The 18,428-nt window shown below is 38.1% G+C and overlaps 1 protein-coding gene across 14 annotated transcripts in view; it reads right to left on the bottom strand.

Annotated features, from left to right (window-relative positions):
* Nucleotides 1–18,428, bottom strand: part of DNAH12 (dynein axonemal heavy chain 12) — a 191,444-nt gene that overhangs the window by 168,135 nt on the left and 4,881 nt on the right. For 7 of the 14 annotated variants that reach the window (XM_061396583.1, XM_061396584.1, XM_061396585.1 and 4 more), the window contains exons 1-3: nucleotides 9,146–13,539; nucleotides 835–916; nucleotides 614–640 (exon numbers count right to left, since the gene is read on the bottom strand). In XM_061396583.1, the coding sequence (XP_061252567.1) occupies nucleotides 614–640; nucleotides 835–916; nucleotides 9,146–9,315 (279 nt within the window). In that variant the 5' untranslated portion in view covers nucleotides 9,316–13,539. Of the gene's footprint in view, nucleotides 1–613; nucleotides 641–834; nucleotides 917–9,145; nucleotides 13,540–18,428 lie in introns of those variants that run through there. The other 7 variants (XM_061396578.1, XM_061396581.1, XM_061396579.1 and 4 more) reach the window with 5 other exon arrangements.

The following is an 18,428-nucleotide window of genomic DNA, read 5'->3' as shown; positions in this document are numbered from 1 at the left end:
GAGGTTCTTCCAAAGATATGCAGTCGGTAGGAAGGTACCCTTAGTCCTCTACCCTGAGAGGGATATTTAAGGGATTTAGGAAGCCTGTAGCCCCATTTGGGAATATGCTTCATATATTTCTCTTTTGTGTTACCAGCTCCATAACTTTCCATATCCTTTACTGCTAAATAAATTTTACATGTTATCATCTTTGCAACAAGCACGTCACGGTTCCACTTTGTCACCCATGCACTCAGTGTCTTTTTTTTTTTAATTTCTATCATCTAGCATGTGAGTAGCACACAACAGATTCTAAATAAGCAGTCATCATTACATCAATATCAGCACAATAAAAACGGAAATGCATTTCCTTTATAACTACCACTTTGAATATTTTTTTATTTGGGATAAGAACAGAAAATATTTACAATTAATCCTCAAATAATGAATGGCAACAAGAATGTAACTTGTAAAACCTGCATTGTCATCATGACATGCTTGTTCCCTTAGGCAGAGGAAATAATCTGCTTCTAAATTTCTTCTCTAGGATGGAATATAGCAGGTGGTCTTAGAAGGAACTACTTTGCAACAGTTTGAACATTTTCAAAACAAGAAATATAAAAATTCAACTCACTGCTTTCTTTTTAATTTCACTGGTCATCTGTCAAAAGCAAACAAATAAGATATAATTAAATCAAGAAAGTTTTAAAGTAATTTTACCATTTTTAATAAAAGCATAAATAGTTTTAAATATATGCATTATTCTTTAAAAATACTACTTATATTGAGATTGACTTAAAACAATAGTTAAAATAGTATATCATTACAGTTTTTAAAGAGAAAATATAAACCTACAGTTGGAGGATAATCTGGCTCTGGTGATGAAGGTGTTCTTTTACCCAGTGTTCTGTCTAAATTCCTTTTGGCTCCTTCAATTCTGAAATTTACAGTTAGAAAAATGTATGACTCTCTTGAATATAACATTAAGATATATTAAAACATTATTATTTGAATATTTTTTCAATTATACTTGAGATATTCAAGGGTTCATCTTACTTAATTTTCTATAAAAAATAAATCTCAATTACCATTATCAATGAGTCCTTAATTTTCATATTATTCATGTGTAATATAAAAGGAGACTATAAATAATAGCCCATAATTTTCAATTAGGAGAAGGCAATGGCAGCCCACTCCAATACTCTTGCCTGGCAAATCCCATGGACCGAGGAGCCTGGTAGGCTGCAGTCCATTGGGTCGCTAAGAGTCAGACACGACTGAGCGACTTCAACAACATCACAATTTTTAAGTTAATCTGATATGGGCCCTTATATGTATTATCTCTATTCAAACGTCAACCTGTCAGAGATTTCCCTTACCCTTTATACTAAGTAGCACGTCCTTCACTATCCATCCATTTTATCCTCACTTTCCTTGCTTCGTACTACTTAGCACCATTTGACATACTAGGTGTTGTAAACCATTTTATTCATTGCCTTATCCTCAATACCCAGAATAGTATCTGGCACATTATCAGTCAGTTCAGCCACTCAGTCATATCCAACTCTTTGCGATCCCATGGACTGCAATACGCTGGGCCTCCCTGTCCCATCACCAACTCCCGGAGTTTACTCAAACTCATGTCCATTGAGTCGGTGATGCCACCCAACCATCTCATCCTCTGTCATCCCCTTCTCCTCCCACCTTCAATCTTTCCCAGCATCAGGGTCTTTTCAAATGAGTCAGTTCTTCGCATCAGGTGGTCAAAGTATTGGAGTTTCAGCTTCAGCATCAGTCCTTTCAATGAATATTCAGGACTGATTCCCTTTATATTTGACTGGTTGGATCTCCTTGCAGTCCAAGGGACTCTCAAGAGTCTTCTCTAACACCACAGTTCAAAAGTATCAATTCTTCAGTGCTCAGCTTTCTTCACAGTCCAACTCTCGCATCCATACATGACTACTGGAAAAACCATAGCTTTGACTAGACAGACCTTTGTTGGCAAAATAATGTTTCTGCTTTTTAATATGCTGTCTAGGTTAGTCATAACTTTTCTTCCAAGGAGCAAGCGTCTTTTAATTTCATGGCTGCAGTCACCATCTGCAGTGATTTTGGAGCCTAAAAAATAGTCTGTCACTATTTTCCCATCTATTTGTCATGAAGTGATGGGACCAGATGCCAGTTTTCTGAATGTTGAGCTTTAAGCCAACTTTTTCACTCTCCTCTTTTACTTTCATCAAGAGTCTCTTTAGTTTTTCTTTGCTTTCTGCCATAAGGGTGGTGTCATTTGCATATCTGAAGTTATTGATATTTCTCCTGGCAATCTTGATTCCAGCTTGTGCTTCATCCAGCCCACTGTTTCTCATGATGTACTCTGCATACATTAAATAAGCAGGGTAACAATATACAGCCTTGACGTACGCATTTCCCTATTCGGAATCAGTCTGTTGTTTCATGTCCAGTTCTAACTGTTGCTTCCTGACCTCCATACAGATTCCTCAGGACGCAGGTCTGGTATTCCCATCTCTTGAAGAATTTTCCAGTTTGTTGTGATCCACAAAGTCAAAGGCTTTGGTAGAGTCAATAAAACAGAAGTAGATGCTTTTCTGGAACTCTCTTGCTTTTTCAATGATTCAACGGATGTTGGCAATTTGATCTCTGATTCCTCTGCTTTTTCTAAATCCAGCTTGAATATCTGGAAGTTCATGGTTCATGTATTGCTGAAGCCTCGCTTGGAGAATTTTGAGCATTATTTTGCTAGCATGTGAGGTAAGTGCAATTGTGCAGTAGTTTGAACATTCTTTGGCATTGCCTTTCTTTGGGATTGGAATGAAAACTGACTTTTTCCAGTCCGGTGGCCACTGCTGAGTTTTCCAAATTTGCTGGCATATTGAGTGCAACACTTTCACAGCATCATCTTTTAGGATTTGAAATAGCTCAATTGGAATTCCATCACCTCCACTAGCTTTGTTTGGAGTGATGCTTTCTAAGGCCCACTTGACTTCGCATTCCAGGATGTCTGGTTCTAAGTGAGTGATCATACCATCGTGATTATCTGGGTCATGAAGATCTTTTTTGTATAGTTCTTCTGTGTATTCTTACCACCTCTTCTTAATATCTTCTGCTTCTGTTAGGTCCATACCATTTCTTCATTGTGCCCATCTTTGCATGGAACGTTCCCTTTGTATCTCTAATTTTCTTGAAGAGAGCTCTAGTCTTTCCCATTCTATTGTTTTCCTCTATTTCTTTGCACTGATCACTGAGGAAGGCTTTCTTATCTCTCCTTGCTATTCTTTGGAACTCTGCATTCAAATGGGTATATCTTTCCTTATCTCCTTTGCCCTTTTTTTGTTGTTGTTGTTAAATTTATTTATTTATTTATTTGAGTGCTTTGCTTCTCTTTTCACAGCTATTTGTAAGCCCTCCTCAGACAACCATTTTGCCTTTTTGCGTTTCTTTTTCTTGGAGATGGTCTTGATCCCTGGCACATAATAGGTTCTCAATAAATAGTTTTGAATGTAACAATTTATTATCCATAAAATATAACTTCTTTAAATGAAATTATATTATCATATAATCCATTCATCTGTCATCAAATAAATACTTACTGAATGTTTATATATGCAATATATCCTACTAGGCTTTATTAAAATATTGCAGTGAGAAATTTCAAGGAATTTATAAACTGAAAGGGTAGAAGGATAAGATCAGGACACCATATAAAAAGTATGGGCTGGGGGAAGTATGAGACACTGATGGTTCAGAGGAGGGACAAGTTCACTCTACCAGAAGGCATCTATGAGGGCTACGTGAACAAGTTAGCATCTGCTATAAGCTTGAAATGAAGAAGAGGGTCATAGGTGATGCAGTTTTCTTGGGCAGACAGATCTGAACAAAAAAGACCCTAAGAAACAGGGAGACAAGGCATCAATCAAAAGCAAAAACTGAGAATAAGGAGTTGTCCAATCTGCCCAGAAGTTATGGAACAGATGGAGATGAGTTTGCAGAAGTGGATTGGAATATCTAGCTAAGAGTATCAAATAGCAAGCTTTTTAATTTAGTAGACAATGGGGAGTTACTGAGATTTTTTTAAAAGCATCTGAACATATTTAGGAAGACAAATTTACCAGTTTATAAAGGCTAAATACACTAGAAGAGAGGGCCAAAGCAGAAATTATACAAGGAAAAGAAAAGAGACCCAAAAAAGAAGACTGGAGGATGCCAAGCATGACAGGAATGATGAAGAACAATTGAAGGAGGCAAAGCAGTCATGGTCAGAGGCAAAAGGAGATCTGGAAATCGAAGGAAAGGACGACCACCAGAACCACATAAGCCTAAACTAGTAAACGCCATAGATAAATATCTGTTATGCTCACTGCTCTATCCATACCACTTAGTGTCCATCAAGGTCAATAAATATCTGTAGAACGGATGATCAGAATAGTGGATTTGGTAAAGATTCTGCATGTCTAGTTCAGTACCTTATTTGCTGTGTGAATACTCTCAAAAATATCAATCTGTACCCCAGGATGACTGAGGAGAGATGATACTCATCATTTTCTGAGGTAGCCCAACTTATTGCCATATTCTTAGAAACAAATTTCTTATATTGAGCTGTATGCTTTTAATTTCTATACTCTGGAGCTATATATACAAAAAAAAAATCACATTCCTCTTCTATATTACCCCTCTCTAAAACTTAGTGATATCTATTCAGTTCCATTGACCATTCCTGTCAATAAGTTACCATTTATGATGACTATCACATCCTAGGCATTGGCTTCATTGACTATGCTAAAGCCATTAACTGTGTGGATCACAACTAACTGTGGAAAATTCTTAAAGAGATGGGAATACCAGACCACCTTACCTGCCTCCTGAGAAACCTGTATACAGGTCAAGAAGCAACAGTTAGAACTGGACATGGAACAAAGGACTGGGAAAGGAGTTCAAAACTGGGAAAGGAGTACATCAGGGCTGTATATCATCACCCTAATTATTTAACTTATATACAGAGTATATCATGTGAAATGCCAGGCTGGATAAATCACAAGCTGGAACCAAGACTTCTGGGAGAAATATCAACAACCTCAGATATGCATATGATACTACTCTCATGGCAGAAAGTGAAGAGGAACTAAAGAGCCTCTTGATGAGGGTGAAAGAGGTGAGTGAAAAAGATGGCTTAAAATTCAACACATTAAGAAAACTAATATCATGGCATCCAGTCCCATTGCTTCATGGCAAATAGATGGGGAAAAAGTAGAAACAGTGGCAGATTTCATTTTCTTGGGCTCCAAAATCACTGCAGACAGTGACTGCAGCCATGAAATTAAAAGACACTTGCTCCTTGGAAAAAAAGCCATGACAAACCTAGACAGCATATTAAAAAGCAGAGGTATCACTTTACCGACAGAGGTCTGTATAGTCAAAGCTATGGTTTTTCCAGTAGTCATGTACAGATGTGACAGTTGGACCATAAAGAAGACTGTGTGCTGAAGAATTGATGCTTTAGAATTTTGGTGCTGGAGAAGACTCCTGAGAGTTCCTTGGACAGAAAGGAGTTCAAACCAGTCAATCCTAAATGCAATCAACCCTGATCATTCATTGGAAGGGCTGATGCTGAAGCTGAAGCTCCAATACTTTGGCCACCTCATGTGAAGAGCCGACTCATTGGAAAAGACTCTGATGCTGGGAAAGATTGAAGGCAAAAGGAGAAGAGGGTGGCAGAGGATGAGATGGTTAAATAGCATCACCGACTCATGAATTTGAGCAAACTCAGAGACAGTGAAGGACAGGGAAGCCTGGCATGCTGCAGTCCATGGGGACACAAAAAGTTGGACACAACCTAGCGACTGAACAGCAACAACAGGCCCTGACTTAAGATCTTTATAAGAGTGGATCTCGTTTAACTCTCATAGAAACCCTACAAGACAACCACTATATTCCCATCTTACAGATAGGAAGAATAAGATAAGTAAAGTTACATGACTTGCCAAATTTACATTGCTAATAAGCTGCAGAGATGGAATATGAATGCAGGCCTGTAATGCCAGAGTCTATACTCTTCCCCATTAAACAAGTCAGTTCTCTTCAAATTAAGCAGTTTCAAGACTTCTCACTCTCCTCAGTAGCTATAATGGTTTATCAGTGTCCCTCTTAAAATATAAGCCAAGAATTCCAGATGTTGCTTAACCAGTGCAGAGTGAAAAATTTTCTCTTCCACATTCTAGACATTCTTCATTTATTAAAACAGTATAAGACTGAATTAGATTTATTGAGTAGCTTCATTTCCCTGTTGAGTCTTATGAAGCCTGACTAAATTAAATTCCAAAGGCTTTCTCACATGGAGTAGAAAACATACTTGGAATATCTTTCTTCCTATTTTCTTTGTTAATTGTCAGGCCAGGCCAGACTTCCCTTTATCTGCCACTATCTCCCTAAGCAGCCTTGCTCTCAGTAATCAATACTTTCAAGGACTTTGCCTTATCCTTTGGTATGCCAGTTGGCACAGGCTACCTTGCACTGTAACAATCCCAACATAAATATGTCTAACTTCCTTGAGCTCTTTATATATAAATACCACTCTTTAATATAGCAATAATTTTCTGGAGTATGTTTTCTCCTTCTGCTATAAATAATCAATTTAAAAAAGAGCTGAGAAGAATATAAGAAGGAGCCTTTTCACTCCCTGTTTTTCCTCTTTGTGTTAACAATCAAAAGCAGATAAATAAAACTGGATAATTTCAAAGGACTGTGTGAGAGACTACATGTGGTAAAGAAGAGAAATGTTGGTCTGAATCAAGAGGTAGGCAGTGGCCAAGGAAGAAGTGGCTCATCCCTGGAAATCTGAAAAGCGACAGAATAATTTTCTATTTTTGCTCAGTCAAGTGTTCCCAGGACCTGCTCCCAGCAGGGGGCCCAGTTCTGCCCAGGACTCCTTATATCCCACTTTATTCCTGGAACTCTATCCACAGACCTCACCTGATTCTACTCTTCCCCAGGTCCCTGATACTCTAGTGGCACTGACTATTTGTCAGTTCCTAAAACACACTGAAAGCATTCCCATTTCAGGGCTTTCATGCTTGCTACCCCCTTTGCTGGAGTGGTGTTCCTGTGTTTATTTAAATGACAAGCTTCTTACTCTTTAAATCTCTAAATATAATGTCCACAAGACTTACCTGCAATGTTCCTAGAAACACTTTCACTATCCCACTGTTTTATTTCTTCACAGTATCTATTACCATCTAAAGGATTAATATAATCTTTTTATTTTTCATTTTTATTGTGTTTACTATCTGCCTCCTCCCACCAGAATATAAGCTTCTGAGAAGACTACAGTCCTTTATGTTGTGTTCTCTATGGTCTTTCTAGTAACAAGCAGTGTCTGTGAAACAGTAGATACTTAATATCTGTTAAACAGATGTAAGAGAAATATGTATTATAGAAAGGGTTAAAGCTGCACAAAAGGGATTAGGATAAGGATTTCCAGAGAAGGTGATTCAAAACCTAAGCCTTGAATAAACAGTATAAGTATTCAGGCAGAAAAATAATCTCCAGTGAATAAAATGTGAGGAAACAACTGTGAAATTCCTTTTTCACTAAATGTAAAAAATATAATATATTCATGGAACTTCAAGTAGTTCAATATGACACTCTTGAGATTATTTGAGGAACTCCTTTTTTCTCTAGTCTAAGTCTACTGAAACATTGATCAGAGTCTTAGAAATGAAAGGGGTAAAGGTATCTAACAATATCTATACTACCATTAATATACCTTATACATTTGGATTTAAATGATTAGAAGATTGACTAATAAAAATGTAATTCTAAAGAAGTTATGTGATTAATGGCGGTGATGGTTTAGTTGAAAAGTTGTGTTCAACTTTTGTACCATGGACTGTAGCCCACTCTTGCACCATGGACTGTAACCCACCAGGCTCCTCTGTCCATGGGATTTTCCTGGCAAGAATACTGGAGTAAGTTGCCATGCCCTCCTCCAGGGGATCTTCCAGACCCAGGGATCAAACTCGAGTCTTCTGTGTCTCCTATGCTGCAGGCAGATTCTTTATCTGTTGAGCCGTCAGGGAAGCCCCTAACTTATTTTAACTAGCAACAAAATGATCATAACAATATAACAGAGAGAAAAATGTAGTCAGTTGTGAAAATATATATAAAGGAGGCAGACCAAAAAGGGAAAGAGAATGCAGAAGGATAAGCAGAAATCCACCAGAGAGAAATTCCCTGTTTGTAGTTAAGTGTTAAGTTCAAATCTGACAGGTGAGCTCAATGTCTTTTTCTTATTTATTCCCATAGCCCAGCAGAGTCAGGTACCTAGGGAAATCCCAGTAAATGCTGAATTGACTGAACCATCCTTATCACAGCCTTTGGTAGCTGGTGCCTACATTATCTGTGTTTTTCTGTTCATTTGTTTTTTGGCTTCAGTAGTTTTGGTGAGCGGGCTTAGTACTTGTGGCGCACAGGCCTAGTTGCCCTGCAACATGTGAAATCTTCCCAGACTAGGGATCAAACCCATGTCCCCTGCATTGGCAGGCAAATTCTCAACCACTGGAAGACCAGGGAAGTCCCTAAATTAGTTTTAATTTCCACTAAATTGGAAGGGAAAGGGCAGGATGTTAGACTCTATTTTCTTCTGTACAGAAAAAAATTTTAAGTACAAGTAGTTTCAACATTTTTTACTAAGTGTTTGCTCAAGGACAATTAAGAGGCGCAGTTACTTGCTTTTACTTTCAGGGACCAGTATGGTTATCATATATCATAAGGAGGAATAGTGTGGTGTTCAAAGTATGTGAACTCTAGGACTAGACTGTCTGGGTCCAAATCCAAGTTGTGAGAACTTCAGGCAAGTTACTTCTCTGCACCTCGGTTCACTCATCTACAAATAGCAGTAACAACAGTACCCATCTTATAGGGCTGTTGTGAGAAGTATACGTAAAACAATAAAAACAATGCTTAGAATAAACACTGTAAGCACTGTACAACATTTATTCTCATTACTATTACTTTTTCAATTGTTTTCCTAAGTGAATTTGAAGATGGTATTTTGCTCATGAACAACCAAAATAGATAAGACATTTTATGTGTGAAAACACTGATTATTTCACTCAAATTCCAAACAAGGATTATTTACTAATATGCTACTTACACTAACTGATTAATTGTCTTCTGCTGCTCCTTGGATCGTCTGTAACTCAGCAACTTACTCTGTGCTGGTGTGTCAACACCTATGTCTTCAGGGGGACGAACAATGGGAGGTAACTTCAAGTTCAGGGCCTCTTTTTCTGCTGCAATAGCAGCTTTGTTTGGATCTGACATCTTGGTCCCCTAAAGATTAAAATTCTCTGTACTGTGAAGAGAAAAAGTCCATAAAGCCATTATTGTAAAAGCTAGTCTCAATATATTTATAATGTATCTTACATATCAATATCAAAAGTTCTAGGTCTCTTTATATCTTCCTCCCAAGAATGGTAGTTGAGATAAATGGATAGGGATTCCTGTTAGGAGTCCCACCATTCACTGCTGTAAAGAAATGAAGCTGTCACTTGCCTGTGAGTGAGGGCTTCCTCATGGATGAAATTATGAAACTGGATTAGATGCTCTCTAAATACCCTCACAGTTCTGAAATTTTGAGTTCAAATTTTCCCTAAAATGCAAATCACAACAACATAATCCAGCTGTCGAGGTATAATCCCTTTCCCCCAAAAGCTGATACTTTACATCGCTAATATTTTTAAACATCAGTATTTTATCTTAGCTTTTCCAGCTTCCTGGAAAGCAACACTAAGATCAAGCAAAACATAGGCATACTAAATGCCTAAGAAATCTGAAATGTCATATAAGTACTGAACAATGAACTGTAATAGCAACTGCATTTGCCGCGGATGCCCACAAAACTCGGGGAATCGTGCCTCGAAAAAGAGACGATTTGGGCGGGTATCCAATTCAAAATCTCCTGCCCTGGGAGAGGGGTAAAGAGAAGAGTTGAGGACAAGAAAGTACCTGTCTGATTGCTTTCACTTCTTTCCGGCTGCTCGGATAAGAGGGAAACGTTCAGAGAACTCCAGTGGTGAAAGGCAAAAAGAAAACGATGGGGAAACATCCGGAACCCCACAGGTTCCTGCCGAGCTGGGCGGTCGCCGCGTAGAAACAAAGTTGTCGCCATGGAAACCGTCGCGGTCGCAACTGGATAGAACAGTAAATGTTGCCTGGAGAGGCAGTTGCTGAGCTGCGACAGATTAGGATTATCATAACAATAATATTCATTACTCTAGTAAATGGAGGGTGGGTGAATGAGGACGGTGGAATTGCTGGAAACAGATTCATGTAAAACACTCACTGTCAAGGCAGATCAAGTCTTCAAGTGTCCCCTAGCGACTTCCCTGTAAATATTATAACCAATCAAGAATTTAATTTATCTTGTTTCTCTACTTGCTATTTGTTTCGACTGCATATTTCCTTCAGGAAATTCTTGGCAGAAAAAGTTAAGTGTGTACATGCTTTGAATATGCTTGGAGAAAGAAACTTGAAACGTTGCTGTTTGAGACTGCACAATGGATACTCCATCTAAGTGATGATGGCCTACACAAATACCATATGCATAAATAAAATCAGCAGATGAATAAAATCTAGTGGTGCATTGATGGCATAGTCATTCAATAAATATTTGAGCATCTTCTATGTGCCAGTGAGTATGTAGAATTTTTTTAAATGAGAGTACAGCCTATCCTGGCACACAATAGTTCCTCTAAAAAACATCATTTGAGTCAGTGAATGAACAAACTGAAATTCCTCAGACCTTGTAAAAGCAGCCTATCTTTTTGTAGAAAACAAAACACTTGTTTTTTTTTTTTTTGTCACAGTCTTTTTAAAAATTTTATAATGAAATATAGTTGATTTACAATGTTGTGTTAGTTTCAAGTGTACAGCAAACTGATTCAGTTATATATCTGTATATATTCTTTTTTTAGATATTTTTCCATTATAGGTTATTAAAAGATAAAGAGTACAGTTTCCTGTGCTATACAGTAGGTCCTTTTTGGTTGTCTATTTTATATATAGTAAATGTGAATATTTTAATCAAACTCCTAATTCATCCTCCCACTTTACCTTTTGGTAAGCATAAGTTTGTTTTCTGTATCTGTGAGTCTATTTATATTTTGCTAAGTTCGTTTGTGTCATCTTTCAGATTCCACATACAAGCACTATCATATGATATATGTATTTTTTTAAACAAAAACCTGGTTAATTTCATGTGGTTTTTTTAGTTGGGAAAGACTTTTTGTTTTATCAGTATTGTTTTTACATTCATTCTTAATTTGGCTGCTCAGGGTCTTAGTTGCGGCATGCAGGATTTTTAGTTGCAGCATGCGGGATCTAGTTCTCTGACCAGGGATCAAACCCACTCCCCTTGCATTGGGAGCACAGAGTCTTAGCCATCGGACCATCAAGAAAGTCCCCTCTGTGATGGTTTTTAAACATGTCAATCTGGTTAGGGACTGAAAGGAGAAGAGTAGCTTTTTATATTCTGCACACACCTTCATCCAGTTATTCAAACACTAATCTACTGCTGTGATGAAGAGATTTTCCAGATGTAATTCAAGGCCCTGATGTTACACTACGGAGATTATGAGGGCTTCATTCAATCAGTGGAAGAACTTTTTAAAAGTTTTAGACATGCCCTGAGTTAGACTCCAAACAGCAGCTTGGTCTACCATCACTCTCCCCTCTCTGGCTCTCCCCTTCCTGATAGCCTATCCCTACAGATCTTAGACTTGATTCACTAGCCCCCTAAGTTGCATAAGCCAGTTAGTTTCCTGTAATAAATCATATATATAAACATACAAATACTAGATATGTATAAGGCATATATATAATCTACTTGTTCTGCCTTCCTCATTCACTTCAGTTCAGTCGCTCAGTCATGTCCGACTCTTTGTGACCCCATGAATCGCAGCACCCCAGGCCTCCCTGTCCATCATCATCTCCCGGAGTTCACTCGGGCTCACGTCTATCGAGTCGGTGATGGCATCCAACCATCTCATCCTCTTTCGTCCCCTTCTCCTCCTGCCTCCAATCCCTCCCAGCATCAGAGTCTTTTCCAATGAGTCAACTGTTCGCATGAGGTGGCCAAAGTACTGGAGTTTCAGCTTTAGCATCATTCCTTCCAAAGAAATCCCAGGGCTGATCTCCTTCAGAATGGACTGGTTGGATCTCCTTGCAGTCCAAGGGACTCTCAAGAGTCTTCTCCAACACCACAGTTCAAAAGCATCAATTCTTCAGTGCTCAGCTCTCTTCACAGTCCAACTCTCACATCCATACATGACCACTGGAAAAACCATAGCCTTGACTAGACGGACCTTTGTTGGCAAAGTAATGTCTCTGCTTTTCAATATGCTATCTAGGTTGGTCATAACTTTCCTTCCAAGGAGTAAGCGTCTTTTAATTTCATGGCTGCAGTCACCATCTGCAGTGATTTTGGAGCCCAGGAAAATAAAGTCAGCTGTTTCTACTGTTTCCCCATCTATTTCCCATGAAATGATGGGACCAGATTCCATGATCTTCGTTTTCTGAATGTTGAGCTTTAAGCCAACTTTTTCACTCTCCACTTTCATCAAGAGGCTTTTGAGTTCCTCTTCACTTTCTGCCATAAGGGTGGTGTCATCTGCATATCTGAGGTTATTGATATTTCTCCCAGCAATCTTGATTCCAGCTTGTGCTTCTTCCAGCCCAGCGTTTCTCATGATGTACTCTGCATAGAAGTTAAATAAGCAGGGTGACAATATACAGCCTTGACGTACTCCTCTTCCTATTTGGAACCAGTCTGTTGCTCCATGTCCAGTTCTAACTGTTGCTTCCTGACCTGCATACAAATTTCTCAAGAGGCAGGTCAGGTGGTCTGGTATTCCCATCTCTTGAAGAATTTCCCACAGTTTATTGTGATCCACACAGTCAAAGGCTTTGGCATAGTCAATAAAGCAGAAATAGATGTTTTTCTGGAACTCTCTTGCTTTTTCCATGATCCAGCGGATGTTGGCAATTTGATCTCTGGTTCCTCTGCCTTTTCTAAAATCAGCTTGAACATCAGGAAGTTCACGGTTCACGTATTGTTGAAGCCTGGCTTGGAGAATTTTGAGCATTACTTTACTAGCGTGTGAGATGAGTGCAATTGTGCGGTAGTTTGAGCATTCTTTTGCATTGCCTTTCTTTGGGATTGGAATGAAAACTGACCTTTTCCAGTCCTGTGTCCACTGCTGACTTTTCCACATTTGCTGGCATATTGAGTGCAACACTTTCACAGCATCATCTTTCAGGATTTGAAATAGCTCTACTGGAATTCCATCACCTCCACTAGCTTTGTTCGTAATGAGGCTTTCTAAGGCCCACCTGACTTCACATTCCAGGATGTCTGGGTCTAGGTGAGTGATCACACCATCGTGATTATCTGGGTTGTGAAGACCTTTTTTGTACAGTTCTTCTGTGTATTCTTGCCACCTCTTCTTAATATCTCCTGCTTCTGTTAGGTCCATTACCATTTCTGTCCTTTATTGAGCCCACCTTTGCATGAAATGTTCCCTTGGTATCTCTAATTTTCTTGAAGAGATCTCTAGTCTTTCCCATTCTGTTGTTTTCCTCTATTTCCTTGCATTGATCGCTGAAGAAGGCTTTCTTATCTCTTCTTGCTATTCTTTGGAACTCTGCATTCAGATGCTTATATCTTTCCTTTTCTCCTTTGCTTTTCGCTTCTCTTCTTTTCACAGCTATTTGTAAGGCCTCCCAAGACAGCCATTTTGCTTTTTTGCATTTCTTTTCCATGAGGATGATCTTGATCCCTGTCTCCTGTACAATGTCATGAACCTCAGTCCATAGTTCATCAGGCACTCTATCTATCAGATCTAGGACCTTAAATCTATTTCTCACTTCCATTGTATAATCATAAGGGATTTGATTTAGGTCATACCTGAATGGTCTAGTGGTTTTCCACACTTTCTTCAATTTAAGTCTGAATTTGGCAATAAGGAGTTCATGATCTGAGCCACAGTCAGCTCCTGGTCTTGTTTTTGTTGACTGTACAGAGCTTCTCCATCTTTGGCTGCAAAGAATATAATCAATCTGATTTCGGTGTTGACCATCTGGTGATGTCTATGTGTAGAATCTTCTCTTGTGTTGCCTTGAGAACCCCATGAACAGTATGAAAAGGCAAAATGATAGGATACTGAAAGAGGAACTCCCCAGGTCAATAGGTGCCCAATATGCTACTGGAGATCAGTGGAGAAATAACTCCAGAAAGAATGAAGGGATGGGGCCAAAGCAAAAATAATACCCAGTTGTGGATGTGACTGGTGATAGAAGCAAGGTCCGATGCTGTAAAGAGCAATATTGCATAGGAACCTGGAATATTAGGTCCATGAATCAAGGCAAATTGGAAGTGGTCAAACAAGAGATGGCAAGAGTGAACGTCGACACTCTAGGAATCAGCGAACTAAAATGGACTGGAATGGGTGAATTTAACTCAGATGACCATTACATCTACTACTGTGGGCAGGAATCCCTAGAAGAAATGGAGTAGCCATCATAGTCGACAGAGAGTCCGAAATGCAGTACTTGGATGCAATCTCAAAAACGACAGAATGATCTCTGTTTGTTTCCAAGGCAAACCATTCAATATCACAGTAATCCAAGTCTATGCCCCAACCAGTAATGCTGAAGAAGCTGAAGTTGAACGGTTCTATCAAGACCTACAAGGCCTTTTAGAACTAACACCCAAAAAATATGTCCTTTTCATTTTAGGGGACTGGAATGCAAAAGTAGGAAGTCAAGAAACACCTAGAGTAACAGGCAAATTTGGCCTTGGAATATGGAATGAAGCTGGGCAAAGACTAAAAGAGTTTTGCCTCCCTCATTAAATCTTGACTAATACAATGCATATCTTTTGTCAAACAGCTTCTTATAGGTATAATTTAAATACTATAAAATTCACCATTTTGAAGTATATAATTCAATGGGTACTTTAGTGTATTTATAGTTGTGCAACCATTAACAGGATCCAGTTCTAGAACATTTCTATCACTGCAAAAATTCCCTTCAGCTTATATGCAGTCAATCCTCACTCCCACTTCCAGTCCTAGGCAACCACTGATTTGCTTTTGGTTTCTATAGGTTTACAATTTCTGAAAATTTTCATATATATGGAATCTTATATTATGTGGTCTTTTGTGTCTGGCTTTTCTCACTTAATGATGTGCTTGAGGTTCATCCATACATAATATGTGACAGAAATTCACTCCTTTTTATTGCTGAATAGTCTTCCATTACCTGGAGGAGGAAAATGGCAACCCACTCCAGAATTCTTGCCTGGGAAATCCCATGGACACGGGAGACTAGTGGGCTATATAGTCCATGGAGTCAAAAAAGAGTTGGACACAACTTAACAACTAGCCAAACAACAACAGTCTTCCATTAAATGAAGATATCACATTTGGTTTATTCATTCAGAAGCTGATGGACATTTGGATGGTTTCCTCTTTAGGGCTACTATGAATAATCCTCCCATGAACATTTGTGAACAAATCTTTGGATGAACACTTTTATTTCTCATTGGTAGGAATTGCTGGGATAAATAATAAGATTATTTGATCTTTTAAGAAAATGTCAAACTGTTTTCCAAAGTGGCTGAAAGATTTTACTTATCAAAAAAAAAACAATACAATGATTCTAATTCCTCCACATTCCTTGTCAACATTTGATATTGTCTATTACAAGTATTGGAATGGGCATACAGTGGTATCTTATTATGGCTTTAATTTACATTTCCTAAACACAAATAATGTTGAATGTCTTTTCGTGTGCTTATTATCCATTAACATATTTTTTAATGAAATGTCTATTTAAATCTTTATCCATTTTTAAGTTGGACTATTTAGCTTTTGATCATGAAGCTGTAAGAGTTCTTTATATTCTGGATACACATTATCAGATAATTTGCAAATATATTCTCTTGGTCTGTAGATTGTCTTTTCATTTTCTTAATCATGTCTTTTGAAGAGTAAAATTTTTTCATTTGTATAAAGTCAAACAAGGTATTTTTTCTTTAATAGATTATGATTTTAAGGTTGTTATCTATGAAAGATAGGTAAGATCATGAAGATTTTCTGTGTCCTCTACTTTTTGGTTTTACACTTAGGTCTATGATACATTTAGAGTCAATTTCTGTATGTGGTAAGAGATGCCGATTCAAGTTTATTTTTTTGCATATATATATATATACACAGTTGTTCGAGTACCCTTTGTTGAAAACGCTGTCCTTTTCTCACTGAATCACCTTGACACCTCTATTGAAAAATCAATTTACCGTAATATAAAGGTTTATTTCTGGACAATCAATTCTGTTCCTTTGATCTGTGTGTCTATCTTTATTCCAGTACTACAGTGTCTTGGAAAAACGGTTATACAGTTGACTCTTAAACAAGACAGTTTTGAACTATCCAGTTTATATACAGATTTTTTTCACTAAACGTATGTTACAGTACTATGCACGATTGTCGGTTGGCTGAATCAGCAGATGCTAAACACTGGATCTGGAGAACCGACTATAAAGTTATACATGGATTTTCATCTGTAATGGGGTAGGGAGGGGGACTGATGCCCTTAATTCCACATGTTGTTTAGGGGTCAACTATAGTTTTAAATTTGAGTAGTGTTAGTCTTCCAACTTTGTTCTTCTTTTATAAAAAGTAGTCATTTGGACTCTTCTAGATACTTTGCATTTCCATATAAAATTTAAGATCAGCCTATCAATTTTTGCAAAAGATACATCTGGAATTTTATTACCTATTTTGCTTTGAAAGAAAGGAAAAAATATCTAAACATATTTAATTTGCAGCTTAAAATGCTTCCTTTAAAGGCTCTATTTCTGAGTCTAGGGGTTAGAAATATTATTTATAACCAGATAATTATATTTCACAAAACCTTAATTATTTAAAAGCACCAGTGTAATGACACTAAAATGTGATTCTCTAATACTATACAAAAAAATTGTTTTCTATTTCTTAATGGAAATGTTAATGATGCTAAGAGAACATATGAAACTAACGTACTATGCTTTAAACTATGTATTGTTCATTTCAAAATTTAAAATGGGTGTGCAGGAAAAAGAAAAGAACTTATATGCTGAAGAGTTCTTTATGGAGCTAAACTGTGTTATGTTTTATGTAAGTTCTTTGATTTTTCCCTTCAAAATAAGTTTTTCTTTACTGTTACATTAAGATTAATTATACTTATATTAGGGGCTCCCTGGTGGCTCAGACAGTAAAGAATCTGCCTGCAACATGGAAGACCCAAGTTTGATCCCTGGGTGGGAAGATCCCCTGGGGAAGGGAATGACTGCTGCTGCTGCTGCTAAGTCGCTTCAGTCGTGTCCGACTCTGTGCGACCCCATAGACGGCAGCCCACCAGGCTCCCCCATCCCTGGGATACTCCAGGCAAGAACACTGGAGTGGGTTGCCATTTCCTTCTCCAATGCATGAAAGTGGACTGCAGCCCACCAGGCTCCTCCGTCCATGGGATTTTCCCGGCAAGAGTACTGGAGTGGGGTGCCATTACCCTCTCCAAAGGGAATGACTACCCATCCTAATATTCTTGCCTGGAGAATTCCATGAACAGAGGAGTCTGGCGGACTATAGTCTGTGGGGTCTCAAAGAAGCAAGCACAACCGAGTGACTATCACTTTCACTATACTTACATTAATTGATATAGCTGCATCTCAATTTTAAAACTGAAAAAAATGATACAACTGTATTATGTATTATACATACTATGCTGTATAGTATTATTAATATATAATATAATCATTATAAGTTACAATAAATATTTTAAAATAAAAAAATAGCATTGGTAGATATTCACGATGGTGTGATCACTGACCTAGAGACAGACATCCTGGAATGTGAAGTCAAGTGGGCCTTAAAAAGCATCACTACGAACAAAGCTAGTGGAGGTGATAGAATTCCAGTTGAGCTATTCCAAATCCTGAAAGATGATGCTGTGATAGTGCTGCACTCACTATGCCAGCAAATGTGGAAACTCAGCAGTGGCCACAGGACTGGAAAAGGTCAGTTTTCATTCCAATCCCAAAGAAAGGCAATGCCAAAGAATGCTCAAACTACCGCACAATTGCACTCATCTCACACGCTAGTAAAGTAATGCTCAAAATTCTCCAAGCCAGGCTTCAGCAATATGTGAACCGTGAACTTCCAGATGTTCAAGCTGGTTTTAGAAAAGGCAGAGGAACCAGAGATCAAATTGCCAACATCCGCTGGATCATGGAAAAAGCAAGAGAGTTCCAGAAAAACATCTATTTCTGCTTTATTGACCATGCCAAAGCCTTTGACTGTGTGGATCCCAATAAACTGTGGAAAATTCTGAAAGAGATG

Source organism: Bos javanicus, chromosome 22 (assembly GCF_032452875.1).
Source record: "Bos javanicus breed banteng chromosome 22, ARS-OSU_banteng_1.0, whole genome shotgun sequence".
Lineage (NCBI taxonomy): Eukaryota > Metazoa > Chordata > Mammalia > Artiodactyla > Bovidae > Bos > Bos javanicus.
This window is presented reverse-complemented; position numbering and strand designations above follow the sequence as displayed.